This window comes from Jaculus jaculus, chromosome 15 (genome assembly GCF_020740685.1).
Source record: "Jaculus jaculus isolate mJacJac1 chromosome 15, mJacJac1.mat.Y.cur, whole genome shotgun sequence".
NCBI lineage: Eukaryota > Metazoa > Chordata > Mammalia > Rodentia > Dipodidae > Jaculus > Jaculus jaculus.
The window spans coordinates 50,580,852-50,600,818 of NC_059116.1; the positions used below are offsets into that span (position 1 = coordinate 50,580,852).

Here is a 19,967-nt window from a genome sequence, read left to right on the forward strand (position 1 = left end):
CCTTAACTGTGTCTGGGTTGGAAGTTCATCTCAGCAAACTTGAAACTGTCTACTACTGAAATTGGTACCAGGAGTGGGATGAACTAAATCTGACCATGTGCATTTTGGTGTTTTGGAACTTTTGTTTTGGAGGAACTGGCATGGTCTTTACAACTGAAGATGCCTTCTGGAGTGGTTAGCCAAGTCTTAAGGACTATTCCTGTGAAAGTTTGAAAGTGCTAAATGCTGAGAGAATTGAACTAGGAGGCTTGGCTTATGAACTTTCTAAAGGGAAGAAAAGACAACAGAGGACTTTGTTGGAACTGGGCTACCAGCATAAGGGCTGGCTGCATTCATCTGCCCATGCCCAGAGAGTTTGACCAAGGTTAAATTTATAAGGGACTGATGTGCTTGGGTAAAAGTATTGGACTGAGAGATTTTAGAGGTTACCGAAGCTGCTATTGTCAAACACATTAGCAATCTTAAAGAAGATGGCCCAACTGCTTTACATTTAAACAGTGGAGAGGATGCCTAAGGAAAGACTGTTAGAAATGGTAACTCTTTTGGAAAGAGTTGACTGGAGAAGGAACCTGCTTTTAAAGGTTACAATTTATTTCATCCCTGAATTAAGAATATTGCTGTGTCCTGAACACCTTGTATTAGTTTTAGAATCATGAAAAATACATGGAGTGGGTCAAGAAGTACACACATGGTACCAGGAGCCACTGCTGAGATGTGGAATGAGGCAGGGCATGATGACCCTGATAGGCTGGAAGAATCTTTGGAAGATGGACTATGGTTTGCATGGAGATCTGAGGATGTTTTGGATATACCAGTACTGTGCAAGAGCTACCATGGAGGCTGTTAGCTAGGGATAGAAGCTTTCCATGCTACTCAGCCCAGCTGGAGGTGTGGAATTGGAAAATATGGAGCCTGCCAGTCTCTGGATTTGCACTGCAGAAGTTTGATGTCTGCTTGATGGTGGTTGAGTTTGCATTGTTCTAGTCTCTACTTGCTATGCCTTGTATTAGCTGAAAATTTTTACTCTGTGCCTTTATCTGTTGACAGTATATAACTTGTTTGATTTTATAGGACTCTCAGCTAAGAGATAATTTTAAATCTCAGATGAGGCTAGGGACTTTGGAACTATCTTAAGTTGGTAAAGACTTTGGAGACCTTTGAAATTGGACTGAATACAATTTACAATGTGTGATGGTATTGAATCTATTTGGGGCCAGGGGTGGAATGTAGTAGTTTAAATAGATGACCCCCAGTATATTTGGTGTTTTATTTGTTTGTCGTTTGGATCTGCAGCCACCTGACTTGAGGAGGTATCACCAGGCAGATCTTAAGGTGTGGTGGTGGGTATGAAATTCTGATCTAAAGATATGTAAAGCGCCTAGTTTTGCCTGGAGTTCCTGAAGTGTGCTATGTGGTTTTGCTTTTTGCTTTTGGCTTTTTGTCTCTCTTCCTGGTCCTTTTATGAGGGGGCCAACTTCTTCTACCATTATGGAACCTCTCCTGGATCTGTAAACTTCAGTAAGTGTCCCTTCCTCCATAATTGTGCCTGGTTTGGAAGTTCATCTCAGCCAACCTGGAGCGGTCTGTTACATGAAGCATGTATGTTTGTGGGCTAGGGCATTAGGTCTCATTTCATTTGTATTTCTCAGAAAGCAATACTGAATAAGTAAATAATAAGTACATTTAAATGAGAAAATCAAAGCAGTAAAAAAAAAAAAAAGTAAAAGTAAAGTAAAAACTTTGATTACAGCAGAAAACACAAGGTAATTTACAATATTGTAGTTTTAATGAACTTTTTTTTTTTTTTTGATTTTTTGAGGTAGGGTCTCACTCTGGTCCAGGCTGACTTGGAATTAACTCTCTAGTCTCAGGGTGGCCTTGAACTCACGGTGATTTTCTTACCTCTGCCTCCCGAGTGCTGGGATTAAAGGTGTGTGCCACCACACCCGGCCAATATTGTAGTTTTAATATATGACAATATTGTACAATTGACAATATTGTAGTCTTTAACATATGACATTTTGCCATCTAAAGTTTTCTTTTGCATGTGTATGAGTATCAAAGTATGTGTACATATATGTGTGGAGGACAGATGTCAAAGTTGGGCATTTCTTCAATTACTTTGTACCTTATTTTTGGACACAACATCTCTTTCTGAACCTAGACCTCACCAGTTTTGTTAGAATGGCTAACTAGTGAGCCCCAGGGATCTTACTGCCTATGTGTCCCCAGTATTGGGATTACATATATGTAATACCAAACCTGGCTTCAAATGGGTGCTAGGGATGAAATTCAGGTTCTCAGACTTGCAAAGCAAGCAGTTTATCAGCTGAGCCATCTCCCAAGCCCCAAAAGTTATTATTATTATTTGAATGAGAGAGCCAGCTTTTGAATAATATCCAGTGTTTGGAAGATGTAGCCCTACTATGGATCCTTTCTTTCCCTCATAATAGAGTACAGTGTTATTTTTGTCCATTTAAAATATGTTAAGGTATTACCCCACATGCAATTCATGAACAGCTCTTTTTCCTCATATGCTTGCTATTCTTGGATACATATACATTCATTTATCTTATATTCATGTTTATTAAAGTTTATATTGTTTATTTAAACTTTATGTTATCACTGTGCACAATTTATATTTCCTTTATATGTTCATATTTCTTTTATTTGACTCATCTAGATTTTCATGTACAGCTGAAGTTATGGAATATTGTTGGCACCTGTAGTGGCAGTGGTCTTTCAGTCTATGCTTTGGCTTTGTCTATGCTTCCCTGTATGCAAAAAGCTATGGTCAAATATGTCTTTCTTAGAGTCTTATGCTTGGCTGCAATTAGAGCAATACTTAGCTGTGAATGGACATCCCTGTCAGTGCCCACAGGGGTCTGATGATTGACTTGCCACCTCTCAGTGGCTCTTGGGGTCTTGTTTGTTATGCAAAAGCAGACAACAACAATGATGACAAAAGAAAACACTTACTTTGTGCAAAGGCCTCCTGCACATCTCCCCCTACCCCAGTGAGAGAGTCTTGAGGTGTGTGCGTCGGTGTGGAGCAGGTAGATGCTGACCGGATGGGCATGGGGATGGGCCTGCTGATGGTGTGGCTGGGGGAGGAGCGAGGAGATCCTGCTCCTTGAGTCTGTAGAGACAAGGTAAGTCATTAATGTGCTTTCCAAAGAAAATGGCACATACCTTCCCTAATGCCTCAGGTACAGTGTTAAACAGTGACATAAAACTCCAAAGCAGGCAAAACTACTACAAAATCAAAGTGACCATCTTGAACCTGAGATGCAGGCTTAGATAATTTAGGAAGGTATTTTATAAAATTTGAATTTTATATTCAACATTGAAAGATAAGACTATTGGCACACTGATGTTTTATCATATATGAGATATTTGTCCATTTAAAGAATTACAAGGTGTGGATATTTACTTCTTGAAGAATGAAAATACAAGAAGCAAAAAAAAGTCTTAAGTGCAAGCTAGGACAGAACTTGGGATATATGTGGTACTTTTGCTTCCTAAATTTTCCACCATTCTCTCCAGGCCTCATCTTAAGTGCATAATTCACACTATGTGATGTCACATACTAAGTCTCAAATTAAGAATGCAATGAAAAGCACATTTTTAATCTCTATTTTATAGTAGAAGCCAACTTTTTGAAATTACTTTGTGATGAGTTGACTAGAATGGGGCAGAAGAAAAGAAAACCTCATTTTTAAAATTTTCATCTTTTTTTCATTGACTGGCTTATTTTAACTAGTATATAACAACTGTACATACAAATGGGATAGAATGTTAAGATTTGATGCATCATGTTTACATCAGGTTAAACACCTCTATCTTTAAACATTCATTGTTTCTCTATGAGGTAAACATCCAAAATGCTTTCTTCTAGCTTTTTGGAAAGAAGAGTACAGTGATGTTATCCATGGTTGCCCTGCAGTGCAATAGCACACTGGGCTTTGTAGTCCTACCTAACTGCATGTTGGTACCTAAGGCTCAGCCCTTACCCATTACTTCCCTGCCTCTAGTAACTACCATCTAAGTCTCCATTTTTCTGAGATCAACTTTTTATATTCCATGTTATTAGTGAGATCATGTGGAGCTTGTTTTTCTGTGCTGGTTCATTTCACTTAACATAACGCTCCCTAGTTACATCCATGTGATTGCAATGACAAGACTTCATTCCTAGTGATGACTGAATCATATTCTTTTATGTGTATATGTAATACTTTATTTTATCTATTTATGAGTTGATGGGCAGTTCCTATTCCTGCCTCCTGTGATCAGTGTTGCAATCAACATGGGAGTGCAGCTGTCTCCTGACATACTGATTTTATTTCCTACACTTGATCATAGCCAAAGTGCTAAAAAGTGGCTTACTTCATTTCCTTGGGGTGTCATTTAGTAGTGGTGTTACCCCATCTTAGAACAATTCTATCTTATGATTTTTTACTAGTTTACATTCCCCCTCCAGCAGTGTGTAGGTCTTCCCTTTTCTCCATCCTTGCCAACACTTGCTATCCATTGACTTTTTGATAAAAGTCATCTTGACTGGAGCGAGGAGTGAGATTTTGTCTTTTATTACCTTTTATTTTTGGTTACAATTTCCTGTGACAAACACCCTTGTCTTTGCTCTGAGAAAGCCATAGTCAAGTGGGAGAGTGAGAATAGAGGATTTAAACAAGTATTTATGCTGGGGTCTCTTGAAATCAGTCTCTTGGATTTAATAGTTAGTAGAAAGGGAAGACAATCAAACATGCATGTAATAACATGCAAGGGGACCCTGGAGTGCACACACAGCAGACTAGGGGCTCATATTAGTTCCATCTCAGTCTGTTGGGTCTTATCAGCCAAACTGAGAACTCCTCGCCAGCAAGGCCAAGGGCTTCATTGTTTATTCATTCAAAGTTCTAGATTTGCACCAAGAGAGTACTGCTCTGGAATCTTATATTTAGACCTTTGCTTTGGGTTTGGCTGCTTGCAGTTAAACACACAGCACAGACCTGATTAACACCATGCTGTTAGCTTCCCAGGCCCCAGCATCACACATCACTGTCAAATGTATAAAGTGAGGAAAATCCAGAAATAAAATGAAGTTAAACAGGGCAGAACACAGAACCCATGTGGTGCTCAGTGGGCTGAGGATTCCATTCTTACACTCATAACAGTACCTTGAAACAGTCTGTCCAGGCTCATGGAAGACAAGTTTGCTGGGTAGAGATGCATTGTAGCCTGATTTCCTTAGCCTGCTTAAAGAGGGCTCTGATTCCCCTCAAAACAGCAGCTCAGCCCACTCATTACCTTGAAACCTTTTGCCTCTGAGCTAACACTGAGCCCCATTCATGCCAATAGTAGGCAACTTCACCTTGGAATAAAGATTTATCATACCCAAAGGGTTTTATTCAAATTTCTGTTGATTTGTCTCCATGATCCTCTGAATTGAGCATTGACATTGAATGTGCAGTTGTAGATCCCAAGACTCTGGGAGTGAAACATTTCAGTCAGGAAATGGAGCCAGAGTGGAAGGGCTGGTGACTGAGCCCAGGGCCTCTGAAGACCCCTTCATGGACTCTGGTTAGTGGATTGTTCCTCAGAGAGACAGAGGTTGGCAAGCTGCCACAGGGGGAGCTTATCACTGGCTACCCTGTCGATGCATCCTTTTCATTTTAGGGCTTCAGCATAGCTCTTGAGCCATTATTATCTATTCCCATTCTAATAGACTCCAGTCACAGAAGAGAGTGGAAATTGAAGGTGGGAAGTGGGACAGAGGTTGTAAAAGTGGGTTCCTTTTGGTGTGGATCACCCTGTCTGCCTGGTGATGCTGGATCATCTTTGCTAGAAATTCACAGTAATGATTCATCTCCACTTTCATATGTACTTTGAAAAGCAGTTTTATACAGTGTTTTATTTCATTTTCTTTAAAGAGTAGAAAGGATAAGATCACATTTGAAAGCAACTTGCAGTTTATAAAACATCTTAATCCCAAATACTGTAACAACCATATGAAGAATTATCACTGCTATTATGTAGGCTAAACCATAGCTCATAAGGAATAACTGGGTTACCTAAGGTCTCTGAGCTCACAGTGCCAAGGGCTTTCCCATAGCATTTCAAGAGTTTCAGGACTGTGGAAGCTGTTACCAGCCATCTTGTGCTTCTATGCTTGCTTCATTAAACCTGAAGACTGAAAGGATTCCGTTGTGGCCCCACCATGGTACCCTGTTGGAATAGGACCCCAGGGCTTCATGCTGGGCCAGGGAATACTTTGTAGTTTCTGGGTTGTGGAAAGGTATGGGTGCCTAGTATTGCAGGAGGTCCTTTGGGATGTTCACCAGAGTAATAATCTCTTCACCACAACTTCAAAATAAAAAAAAAAAAGCTGTGATGGGGCTTGAGAGATAGCTTAGCAGTTACGGCACTTGCCTGCAAAGCCAAAGGACTCAGGATTGACTACCCAGGACCCACGTAAGCCAGATGCACAAGGGGGCACATGCATCTGGAGTTTGTTTGCAGTGGCTGGAGGCACTGGTGTGCCTATTCTCTCTCTCACTCTCCCTGCCTATTTCTGTATCTCTCTCGCTTGTTCAAATAAATAAATAAAAATAAAATATTTTTTAAAAAGCTGTGACAAATGCATGTTCATAACTTTGGCCAAAGTAAAAAGTGAAGCTGCTAATATGGTATCAGCATCACATGATCTTTTGGAAAACAGAATCATTTTGAGTTCTGGCATGTACCTGGACCTGGCACTATCAGATATTGGGGTTGGGAACAATATTCCTCATTTGGCCCTATTGAGTTTAGCTGACACCAGTTGTTGCACTGTTATACCAGGTTCTCTAGCACGGAGGACTTGTGGGGCTTTTTCCTCGGGCAGCATTTGCACAGAGGGGCATGGGCCTCACCTTCTCCTTCCTTTGTTTGAGCCTTTCCCCTGTGTCTAGTGCGCTGGACTTTTCCATGGAGTCATGTATCTGAAGCATTCCCAGCCCTACTTCTCCCTGATTAATACCTGTTCTTTAAAGTCAACTTTCCCTACTCCTTACTATCTCTTTCTTCTCTCCAAAACTCTTGTTAGTGGTTCTGTGTTAAGAAAGAAAAAAATTGAGGTTATGTGCTAAGGGAAACGCGACTGGTAAATATAAATTACACCAATGTGTAAATAACTAATAGCTATTCTGTTCCAAGCTAATCCCTAATTGGAGCAAACCTTTATTTTCTTTTAAAAAATATTTATTTATGGGAGAACAAGCACATGTGAACAACAAAGAGTATGTGAGTGAGGTCACTAGGGCCTCTTGCCACTGCATTTATCATACCCATAGGGCTTTATACACATTTCTGTTGATTTATCTCCATGATCCTGTAAATTGAGCATTGACCCTGAATGTGCAGTTGTAGATCCCAAGGCTCTGGGAGTGAAACATTTCAGTCAGGAAATGGAGCCAGAGTGGCAGGGCTCCTGGCTGGGCCCAGGGACTCTGAAGACCCCTTCATGGACTCTGGCTAGTGGATCATTCCTCAGAGAGACAGAGGTTGTGTCATTTTCTGTGCCTGGATTTATGTGGGTACTGTGGAATCAAACCCTGGCTGTCAGGCATTGTAAGCAAGTGACTTTAACTACTGAGAAATCTTTCTAGCCCTTGTACAATTTCAAGTAGTCTGATTATGTTTGGTGACAGATTCTGTTTGAAGAAAAGATTCAGCTACATTATATCTGCAATTTGCACCTCCCAAGTCACGTCTATTCTTTATGCAGACTTCTTGAGGTGAGATGCTGGTCGCCTTAGTGATCATGGTCTCACTTTTTTGTGTCAGGACACTGACCAACTTGACACCCAGTATCTTTTTAGCACCCATTGTGGGTGATGGCTTTTCTGGTTAACCTGGTCATCCAACATGGCTGTCTGATGACAACTTCCAGAGAGTTATAGTGGATATTCATTGTCAATGGTTTTCCCTAGAAATTACTCAATGATTAATGGAGCAAAGACTTAAGGAAAAATGGTCCATGTAGATCAATATATGGATCTAACATTCCAAAGGAGAGAACTGATTTATGGAAGAAGGAAACATAAATCAAAGCTGGCAAATTTAAAATAGCTATCTTCCTAGAGAATAAATGAAAAATTAATCTCCACATGCCATCTTCTGTGTCCGCTCAACCTGCTATCATATAAATTTTTAACAGGTCTGGTAAGATTAATAATTTTTCTGTCTTTCTCCTCAGGAAATATTTTAGGTTCTACTCAGATCTATAAATAAAAAATGCTTTAAGGGAAAGGGGCAAATGTCTAATTGTTGAACCATCTAACTCTGGGGTGTGTGTGTCTGTGTGTGTAGTGAGAGAGAGAGAGAGAGAGAGAGAGAGAGAGAGAGAGAGAGAGAGTACATTTTTCAATACTAGATAGTGGCATATTTAAGATGGCTACCTATGAGCTGAATTATTCCTCTCCTTGCTTTTGACTGGTTCTTAATTCCACAGAAAATCCACCAAGGAGGAAGGATGAAGAAAGTTGTTAAGAAGTGAAACCCTGGCTGGTAAGTTAGTCCTTTGTGGACTTCTCACATTCCATACTGTATTTGGAAGAAGTAGGAGCCTGAATGATTGTAATTTCCTAAGTTCACAAGTACAGAGATGAGAATGGGACAGGAAGGAATGTAGAGTGATGCTAGACCCCCATCATATACATTATCCTCCCAATAATAGAACCATTTGATTCAAAGTCTTCAAATGTAGTAGTTTTCAAATGAATCCTTAGTATATATATTTTAAATAGAAAAAATCTCTCCAAATAAAGACAAATCTGCCTGTGATCCTTGACTAAAATTAAGTTCTCTCATGAAAATGTATATGATAAACTTCCAGGGAAGATCTTGGATGGCATGTTGTACAACATATGAACATGTGACATGCTTAGCCCTTTACTTTATTAGCTATTTAAAAATATCTATTCAGGAATGGGCTGAGAGTAACACTCTGCAGATATTAGCATATCTAGGGTCATACCTGATGTCACCAGAAACCAGCAAATATAATTCTATAGCTTCTGGTATTTCCTGTACAGTGAAATGACTTCTTTCTATTGTCAAAGGTAAATTAAATGAGATCTGAACAAACTGAAAGTCAGGTTCAAATTTCTTCCCCTGATGGAAACACTGTTAGTTAACCATGTGGAAAGGAAGTGAATTGTGTGTTTGTGTAAACTATAAATCAAATTTGAGAAGTTGTATGCACATGTACTCATAAATTCATGAGTACTTACAATTGAGATTCTCACAGTGCTTTATGCCCATTATCTTTAAAATATATACAACTATGCCATGATCCACATATTATCAGTGTAGTTGAGATAAATTATCAGTGATAGTTTACTAGATCAGAATCTCACAGCTGTGAGGAGGAACTAAAGGCCACTATTATTTAGGTCTTGCCCCTGTAATCCTTTTAGAAAATTATTGCTGAGATTTTTTGTTTTAAGCTTGAAGTCAGGGTATAGACTGGTAGGTAATGTTAAGAACTGGAAATACACAAAAAACTCTGGAACATGCTATTAGTGCAAATTACGTCCCATATGACCTCATCATTAAACATTTTTTATGAGTGTTCTCTTTGTGGCTTCTTCAATAAAGCTTGATGGCACACGAAGAATAAAAAGGGTAGGATAACTTCAATTCAAGTTTTATAAAAAACAATTTATTGCTTGTGATACCATAATCATATTATATTACAGGCACTCTTTTTAAATTCCTGTTCTCTCCTCAAGAGGGATAAATTCATGCATTACCTACAACAAGAAACACTGTAAGTAGGAATTATATGTACCAGAATAATAAAACACCACATTGAACACACAGATTTATTATAAAGCAAATAGAAGTTATTAAATCAAGCACAATTTTTGTGTGGGTGTTTTAAGTTTGGTTTTACAAAGAGAATATCCCTAAAGGGGGAAAGGCTCATAAATACACAGAATTTAGAAGCAGATGTCATTGTAAAACCTCTAAATTCTCTCCTTAGATCATGTTATGCCATGTGAAGTCTGTAGATTTGGATGGCATGTCTTTATTTACTTATAGAACTGTCTCTGTAGGGCTAGAATTTATGCTTTGAGTTTTGATTGAACATCAGTATAAGAAGCCATCTTATGAATTCTCTAACTGCAATTTTTTCTATTTCATTATCCAATACATTTCTATAAAGCTCTGAATGAAGACTTTACTACTGTATGCTGAAGATATTTTGATTTCTTAAGAAGTTGTGCTTATGTACTGATAAACCATAGATCATATTTTTCTTCATTGATAGCAAGCTCTAAAGACAATCTTGTCTCTTAGGATAGGCATAGCACCCTTTTCTTTTCTTTCATTTTGTATTTTTCCATTTCAGCTTCATATAGGGTCACTGTTTATATAATATATGTAAGCTGCCTCAGGTCTCTTTTGGAGAGAGGCTTGAGAAGAAAAGCAAGTACATATGAGTGAACAAGGCAAACTCTGCTGCCCTCCCCAGACAATATATTATTGGTGTCTGGGTAGTACTGTTGTCTCCATTGTGGGGAAACTCCTAGATGCAGAGGCTGGGAAGGAGTCTGGAGAGAAACAGAGAGAGAGAGAGAGAGAGAGAGAGAGAGAGAGAGAGAGAGAGAGAGAGAGAGAGAGAGAGAGAGAGAAAGAGAGAGAGACTGGAAATAGATGACACAAGGTTTCACCTTATTGGCATTCCCATGGTTTGGCTCTGTCCTGGATCACAGATGCCTTTAGAATGTGTTCCCTTGGAAATGGTAGGGAAAGAATCCCCAAGAAACTGACTTTTAAAGCAAGAACCTCTCTCTGTGTTTTCTAGGAGGAGGATGGTTATATTAGAAAAGTGTTTTCTTTTTTATGCACATGCAAAATAAGAGGGTAAAGGTGTTTGGAGAGAGAAATATGAGATGGGCATTTTGCTCTACCATGATCTAAGTACAGTAACAACACCCCATGAATTCACTTATGGATAATGATACAGGCTACAATGCAGTATGACCTTAACACAAGGGAACTATGTTAATAGCTTGTTAAAATTTGACTTAAGTTTAGTAACTTTTCTTCACAAAATATGAAACAATGCAGTACATTGTCTTTATTGACTGACATTACAGATTGGTTTAACACTTTCCTTTTTAACAGACCATGGGAATGAAGAGTAAAAAAAGTGTCCAGTGTTTTCCAAACATTATTTGTTACACACAAACACATACAATGAATAATAGAAGAGAGAGTACAGAAGAATTAAAAGATCTGTCAAGACTGACAGGCTGCAGTTCTAGTTGCTCAATGGAAATAATGTGAAACTTTGAAACAATGTTGGTAAGTGGGTGCGTTGTCATACAGTTTGATCCATGTACAGTTCAGGAAAACTCCTTTGCTTTGCTCTAATAGAGCATACTTTTCTGAGTCTGATGGTCTTTCTGCTTACTTCTGAAGCTGGCCACAAGGTCAGACACAGGGCTCTAGTGCAGACATGGTTACAGAGTCATTATGCCCTTATCTCCAGGAAAAAAAAAAAATGTGTAGTAATTTTATGAACCTCCAGAACAGAAAAGTTTTTGGTAAGAAAAGAAGGGCTGAAAGTTTCCTATAAACTTACAGATTCTTAGCAACTAATAGGTGGGATTTTGCTCTAGGGAAAATTCAAAAAGATGTGAGGTAGGCAGTCAGTTATTGACTATTGACGTCCACAACTAAGCACATTTGTATGATAAGTGAGTGGCAGGATCAAGTAAGTATGTGATGGAAAGAGACTTGCTTGATTCTTATGAAGAGTTTCCATGTTTTCAGTTATATGAAAACTGAATTAGATATGTGTGGTGTGGAGGGTTTCCCCATGTGTGATGTAGGTTTTGAGATAACATTAATATCTGCATAACTCCATTGTCTGTCTTTGTAAAGGAGGGGTCTGATCAACAACCTTGAAGAACTTAAAACAAGCTTAAAGCTTATGCCTTTCCAGTGAATTACAATTTGTTCCTCTTCTAAAACATGTAATAATTTTCAGCAGTGATAGTTATAACAAAATACTAAATTTTATAATTTGAATTCAAGCACTACATTGAAATGGAAGCAAATTAGTATGGTTTTTTTTCGTTCCAAATGGAAGCATGAACATACATTAGAGGCAAAAGCAATGAGAAAGACAGCAGGACGGCAGGTCCCTCCACTGTTAGTTAAGACCTGCAGTAGGGGACATAAGTTACTCCCTGCTTCAGCTCTTCTTCCTACAGAAAGATTGAATCGATAACAGTTAGATTACCCAGGGTTCCAGTAAGCATGTATACAGTGTGAAGAACAGCAAGAGGTGGAGACATCTGCATGGTTTTGCACATCTGCCTGGGCCCCTGCCACCACTGCAACTTCAGTTCCAAGCCTATGTAGCTATTTGAGACAACAGACCCATTCCTTTTATCCATGTGTCTGATCTGACTCTGTCCCAGCACTTGCATGTATTCACACAAACTTTATGTTTAGTTGGACCCCGTTAATACCAAGATGGCTGATAGACACTTATCTCACCCCTATGGTGGCAGAAACTGTAAGAATACCAGCAGAGATTTGTGAAAACTTCCTGCCATTTGGGAAAGGGCAAGATGGGTTCAGACCTCTTTATCTGAGATATTTTGAAAGTGAATCAGAGAAGAGTTTTCTGTTGCATCAAATGAGATAATAGGCCAGAAACAGCAGTAGACTATGCATGACACAGTCATGCCTTGCCGCAGATAGCCTCCCAAATAAACAACCCCCAAGTATACACCTTATATATTTAATGTCCTGAAGAGTAAATTTTGTTGAGTAAAGTATTTCCCAAATGGATTATTGAAGAAGGCACTGATGGCCAAAAATGCTGGCTAAGGAATAAGACAAGCAAAAGGAAAGAAATGTTACAAGTGCAGTATCTGGGACAGAAGGCTTCAAAAACTATTTGTTATGAGAATGAAAGACATAAGGACAGAAACAAAGAATGGAAAGCAAGAAAAGGAATAAAGAAAATACAGAGAATGAGAAAGGAAAGAAAATGACAACAGAGAAACAACAAATGATCGCGTGGGGGAGGCATGGGGGAATGCATGAACCAAATGTTGGGATAACCTGTCTCAGAGTGACTGCACAGGGACATTCCTTCCATCATTCTCCTATCAGATCTCCATGCTTGCTTCTATTGGGCAAGATGGCCACATGGCACTGGCACCTGGGCTGCCTGTGGGCATGTGACCATCATTCATCTACTGTTGACTTACAAAGTAATTTAGTATATACTGTTGAAGGAAATAGACCTTATTATAAAAGGACATAGACTTTATTGAAGATGGAATGCCACTTACAATGGAATAACATTACAGAACTCTATAGGGACTTTTATCATTCATCTAAAAGATGTTCCATCCATACAGAAGTAAGGAAATAACCCTATTGACAGTCTGCACTTGTGACCCACAGAAGTCACATAACTTGTTACAGCTGCACAATTGATCAAAGTTACTCCTCTTAATAAAACAATCATTGCCAAGACTGTTTAGTGGCTACATTTTACTTTTCTGAATTAGACACTAGCTTTTGTTCAACTTAGACTTGCTAAAAGCTATAAAAGTTGAAATACTTCTGTGGGCTGGAGAGATGGCTTAGCAGTTAAGGCATTTGCTGTCAAAACCAAAGAACCCAGGTTCAGTTCCCCAGTACCCACATATAGCCAGATGCACAAGATGGCACATGTCTGGAGTTCATTTGTAGCGGCTAGAGGCTTTGGTACACCCATTCTCCTTCTCTCTCTATCTACCGCTATCTCAAATAAATAAATAAATAAATATTTTATAAAAAGTATTTCTAATCCAATTGCATGTCTACTGAGATAAAGCAACTGGGGATAGAGCAAGAAGTTGCCATGAGGCCTTCAGCAGTCTGATTCCAGGAAGTGGGAAGAAGGACTGTTGCAGCTGATAACTACTGTTCATGGGCCTAAGACAGTTCAATATTTAAACTTGCAACAGCATTTTGGGGGATAGCAAGGATAATAATTGGAAGAACCCCTTGGACATTATGTTCAACCATTAAAAATGCTTTAGTGACAAGTTGGAAAGCTCTTTATTTGAAGTGCCTTACCTTTAGTAGCTTCATGAGACCTTCTAACTGGACCATCAGCTCTCTTCGGCTCTCCTGGAGAGCAGACATCCTCTGTTCCAGCTCATCCTTGCGCTGTCTAAGAAAGAAGCCACTATCATCAGAGGCAGCGTTCACCTCTTTAAGCTACTTCCATTTCCTGACTTAGGGGACTAGTGAAGTATTTCAAAAAGGGCATGACAAGCCTCTGAGATGGCCACCAGGTGAGTGATTTCCTGAGGAATGGTTGAAGCTAGAGGTGAACTTGTATTTCAAAGAAGCTATACTCAATTTAAACAGAATAAAAATCCATTGAACACTTTCATTTTCTGAATGAAATAACCTTTCATGAGTAAACCTTTTAATAAAATATTTTCCAGGCTGGAGAGATGGTTCAGTGGTTAAAGCACTTGCCTGCAAAGCCTAAGGACCTGGGTTCAGTTCCCCAGCACCCACATAAAGCTAGCTGCACAAGGTGGCACATGCATCTGGAGTTTGTTTGCAGTGGCTGATGCCCTGGTGTGCCTACTCTCTCTCTTTCTCTTCTCCTCTCTCACTGTCTTTCCCTGTCTCTCTGCTTGCAAAATTAACTAATTAAACAAATTTAAATAATTTCCAAATGCTTGCTACATAGCAGGCCTTCCTCTTTGCCAGTGGCTTCAATAACCAAACAAATATCAAACTGTCACTGAAAAGGGCCGGTCCCACAGATGTTTCAAGTCCAATGTAATTTTGTAAGTTCACAGAAAATATGTATTACCTTGGCATTTGGAACTCTGATTTAGTAATGTACATTCAAAACTGGTTCCATCTTCAGCATGAAGACTTGGCACTCTTCAGACATAAGATTAATGGCAATATTTATAATCCATCTAAATTATTTGGTTTGGGTTTGTTTTCATAAAATGAAGTCAAATTGGAGGAGATCCTAAATGATTTTTCTACAACTGAAAACCACATATAAAGTTTGTATTTATATTATTGAATTTCTATTAAACTGCCAGCAAGATTGGAGATCACTAAGGATAATCTATACTTTAACTTTTGTTGACATTGATAGGTACCAAAATATGCTTGCAAGTGAAGAAAAATGAACAGTATGAAGAAGTATTAGTCAGTCCTGGTTGTGCAAGTCTGCAATCCCAGCTACTTGAAAGGCTGAGACAAGAGGATCACAAATTGAAGATCTGCTCAAGCTACGGAGTAAGTTCCAGTCCAGCCTGGGCACCTTAGTAAGACTTTGGCTCAAAATAAAAAGTAAAAGGAAGGCTAAAGATGTAGCTTTATGGTAAAGCACTTGCCTAGCATGCTCAAGGCCTCATGTTTCAGTCCCCAGTGCTACAAAAAATAAAATAAATTTTTCTGAAGTGCATGTATATTTTCCAAATCATATCAAGTCCTATTTTATGATTATTACTGAATAAATAATATGTACATTTTTTTCTTGTCCCAAAGGCTTTTGCCTGAATTTTGAAATCTTAGAACTTACATTCTAAAAATGTGTGGATACCTTATCATTTATATCTTAATGTATGAATGGCTATATCTCAATGGCATACATCATACTAAGTGGAGTTATAACAGGGTCTATGAAGTGAAATATACAATATAAAGATGTCACAGTTAATTTGGCCCATTATGCTTTCAGCAGAGAGGTATAAATGAAACATTTCTAATATGGTTTAATATTAGCATTCTTTACAATGACATATGAATTCAAAATTTATGAATATCTCAATTTGTTGTGAATATATATGTATTTTGAACTTTTCTTGCCACTTAATAGATTACCCCAAAGCAATTCTTTAACTCCCTTTACAAATGCCTCCTTTTTAAATCAAGAAGCTTTCATGATAGTGTACTTGGTCTTTGTCTCCTTGAGAGCAAGTATTAATGTTTTAAGTCTTGCCCATTCTGAAGCATGACAAATCCTAGCTGTTTCTTTTCTGCCTCAACTGCACACAATGTTCTAACGACATCTACAGTGTGACAAGAATTGGTAACATTTCTGATTTGTGCTTTGGCTACAGGAATACCTTGAGAAGGTTCATGCAAAATTCCAATATTATAGGTAAGAAAAAAATAAAAGAGGCATTAAAATATATTAGCAAAAGTTAACTAGTATTAACATAGACTTAGTCTACATTAAATCAATCTTATTATAAATTTATTATATAGTAGTAATTTTTTACAAACATAGTATTGAATTCAATTAAAAATCATTTAACAATGCTTTTATTTAATCTTCTCTACAATTATTTACAACAGAAGTTTCAAATATAGGTCCAATGGCATATACAGAGGGTAGCCTTCACCCTGCTGAGGTAGTAGGAGAAAATCCAGCCTAGTAATTTTATCTACCTATTGCTAAATGTATTCATCTATAGAATAATGATTTTTTATTCTAAAATTCTGTCAGATTATTTCTAAGTTTGTGTGTGTGGAAAATTACTTTTTTATAGGGCTGGAGAGAAGGCTTAGCACTTAAGGCATTTGCCTGCAAAGCCTAAGGACCCCGGTTCAATTCCCCAGTACCCATGTAAGCCAGATACACAAGTGGCACATGTGTATATAGTTCATTTGCAGTGGCTAAAGGCTCTGGCATGCCCATTCTTTCTCTCAAATAAATAAATCTATTTTTAAAATTACTTTTTAACGATAATATTGGGACAATTTGCATAATTTTAGTATGAATTGCATAAAATATGTTAATAGAGATAAGCACTAACTTCCTGACTTTGAGTATTGGACCATGGTCATATGAAAGTGTTTTTCTTGGGCTGGAGAGATGGCTTAGCGGTTAAGCGCTTGCCTGTGAAGCTTAAGGACCCCGGTTCGAGGCTGGATTCCCCAGGACCCACGTTAGCCAGATGCACAAGGGGGTGCACACATCTGGAGTTCGTTTGCAGTGGCTGGAAGCCCTGGCGCGCCCATTCTCTCTCTGTCTCTCTATCTCTGCCTCTTTCACTCTCAATCTCTCTCATATAAATAAGTAAATAAATTAAGAAAAAAAGAAATTCAGGAAAGGACAAAATATGTTTTAAAAAAAGAAAGTGTTTTTCTTAAAAATTATGTGCAGATTTACTTAGAAGTGGAGGATCATGATATCTATATTTGTTTTTCTGTAAATTTTGGTTTCCTTATTTATAAAAGAAGTAAAGTGTGATGGTTTGAGTGAAATGTCCCCTATAAATTCATGTATTTTGAATACTTGGTCCTCAGGTAATGGCAACTTTGGAGGTAGAGTCTTGTTGCAGAAGGTATGTTGTTTGGGGTGGGCTTATGGGTGTGATACTTAGCTTACTCTTGCTAAAGCTCAGCTCACTCTTCTGCTTCTATTTTTCACTTGCTGTGGCAGAGGTGATGTCCAGCCTCTGCTCATGCCATGCTTTCCCTTGTAATCCTGAAGGTTCCCCTTGAAACTGTAAACTAAAATACAGACCTTCTTCTGATCAAGTGCTTTGTTCCAGCCATGAGAAGGTAACTATGACAGAAAATTGGTACTGAGAGTGGGGTCATTGCTGGTAGAAACTTTACTATTTGGCTTTGGGTCTTTCAAAACTGATTTGTGGAAGGAATGTGGAAGGATTTGAAGCCTTGGCTTAAGCGATACCTGGCAGTGTTGTAAGAAGAGTTTAATGGGCCATTCTGGTCAGAGTTGAAAGAACTAAATGCAAAAGAACTATTAATTGTGCAGGCTTGGCTTATGAGGAAAAGAAAGAGTTTTGTCCAGATTGAGTTAGAAACAGTTTATGTGAGAGGCTATCTGTGCTCATCCCATGTCCTGAGAACTTAGCAGTTAAAAAAATAATGGATAGATGTGAGCAAAAGGATGTGGCACAGAAAGAAAGAGAAGTTTCAGGCTAGAGACAACATCTTGGTTCAGCTGCAATTGTTAGGAAATTGCCATGATTGACATTGGGCCAGTTGTTATGCATTGGGATAGCAGAAAGGATGCTGACTCTTTTGAAACCAGTGGGCCTAAAATCTAATGGAGTGTCCTTCTCTTCAAAGACAGTCTAATTCCCCCAGGATTAACACCTTTGGTAGCCTGGTATTATGGGAATATAACAAATGCAGGAAAGAAAGGGTCATTGATTTTGCAATGTGGTTTGTTTTTGGAAATGGCCACTGGGTAATGTCAGGCAGTATTGTAGTCCTTAGATACGAACCCAAATGAAACCCAGGGGGGTGAACTGTGGGTTTCTGTGTAGACACTAGGATTACTGGACATGTCAGGACTACAGGATAGCTGCCAAGGAGTGCTGTCCACTCAGGATGGAATTTTCCCAGTGAGAGCAGTACAGCTGGAGGGGTGGAATTGAAATTCCAGAGATTTTGTCAATCATCACAGTTGGAGCTACAGGATTTGATGTTTGCTCTGTTTCAGTCTTGAACTGGTTCAATTTTCCTTGTCATTATGCCCAATGTCTCATTTTTCAATGTGAGTGTTTACTCTGTGCCTTATGTGGTTTTGGTTTTATAGCTCACGGTTAAGAGACTTTGAACTATGGGATACTTAAACAGTGTAAGGATTGATAAAAACAAAGAACTATGGGGACTTTTGAAGTTGGACTAAACACCCTGCAATTTTCATCTTGGATGGTCATCAGTTTATGGGGGCCAAGGGCAATGTGGGAGGTGGAGCTTTGCTGGAGGAAGTGTGCCACTGGAGGCAGCTTTTTCTGGCTAGAGTTCAGCTCACTCTTCTTTTCTAATTTTTTGCCTGCTCTGGCAGAGATGATATCCACCCTCTGCTCATGACATATTTTCCTCTGCTAGCCATTATGAAGCTTCTTCTCGAGAATATAAGCCAAAATAAGTTTTTCCTACACATTAGCTGCTTTTGGCCAGGTGTTTTTTTTTTTTTTTTTTTCCCTAGCAATGAGAAGGTAACTGCAACATACAGTCTACCTCCTAGGCTTGTTATAATAAAAGTACAGCTTATGTGTAGGTTAGTCCATAGTAAGTGTCAAACTAGCACATAGGAAGTGTCTATATATAACCACATATGAGCAGTAAACATGGCTTTCAGTTTTCTTGTAGTAGAAGTAAGATGTGAGATGTGTTAATTTAGAAAAACCATAGAGATATTAAGATTAACATACAATAAAACTATACATTCATGTAAAGCAACACTTTGGTCCCTTCTCCCTCTTCCCTTTCCTCTGATGAAAAACATTTCCTTTCATAATAAGAAGGATGCAGTGATGAACTTTACCAAACTTACAGAGAGGAGTGTCCATTGGTGCTGTTCATGGCTACTCCTCTCCAGGGCCAAAGTAATGAGGCCACTGTCTCAGAGCCCTTTGGGAGTCTTAGATGATAAAGGAATAAAACACAAATTTTCCAGAACAAGGTTTATTGAAATGTGCAATCTCCAAATTGTGAAAATACTTAGCACAGGGTAAGCATTTAGTGTGTGATTTAAGTATCTAGGGAAATAGTTTTAAAAGCCAAAGAGATGTACAGAACATGGAAGCAGGCAAGCAAACCAGATGAGCACCAGCTGATAAGGAGGACCCGTACCATAGAAGTTCCCTGCAAATCTAGACACCTTGCTAAGATCATCTGGGGTCATCGAATGTCAGGGCTAGGAACACGGAAACTTATGTCTGTTATATGAGTGCTCCATTAGGGAATGGGGAAATGTCATTTGGAAAATATATCTGCAGTAACTCAGGCTCATACAGATGTCTATACTACCACTCAAATAGAACTGAACACTTTGAAAAGCAAGGCTATATGGGAGAATCACTGAAAATGTTTTTGAAATCCAATAGGAGATATACAAACACCATTCCTGGTGGGGAAAAGACATTACTCTGACC

The 19,967-nt window shown here is 38.7% G+C and overlaps 1 protein-coding gene across 24 annotated transcripts in view; it reads right to left on the minus strand.

Annotated features, from left to right (window-relative positions):
* Dtna (dystrobrevin alpha) overlaps positions 1–19,967 on the minus strand; it is a 425,345-nt gene that overhangs the window by 13,682 nt on the left and 391,696 nt on the right. For 18 of the 24 annotated variants that reach the window (XM_045134780.1, XM_045134782.1, XM_045134795.1 and 15 more), the window contains 2 exons: positions 14,140–14,236; positions 2,980–3,139 (listed from right to left, as the gene is read on the minus strand). In XM_045134780.1, the coding sequence (XP_044990715.1) occupies positions 2,980–3,139; positions 14,140–14,236 (257 nt within the window). Of the gene's footprint in view, positions 1–2,979; positions 3,140–9,681; positions 12,264–14,139; positions 14,237–19,967 lie in introns of those variants that run through there. The other 6 variants (XM_045134796.1, XM_045134792.1, XM_045134791.1 and 3 more) reach the window with 1 other exon arrangement.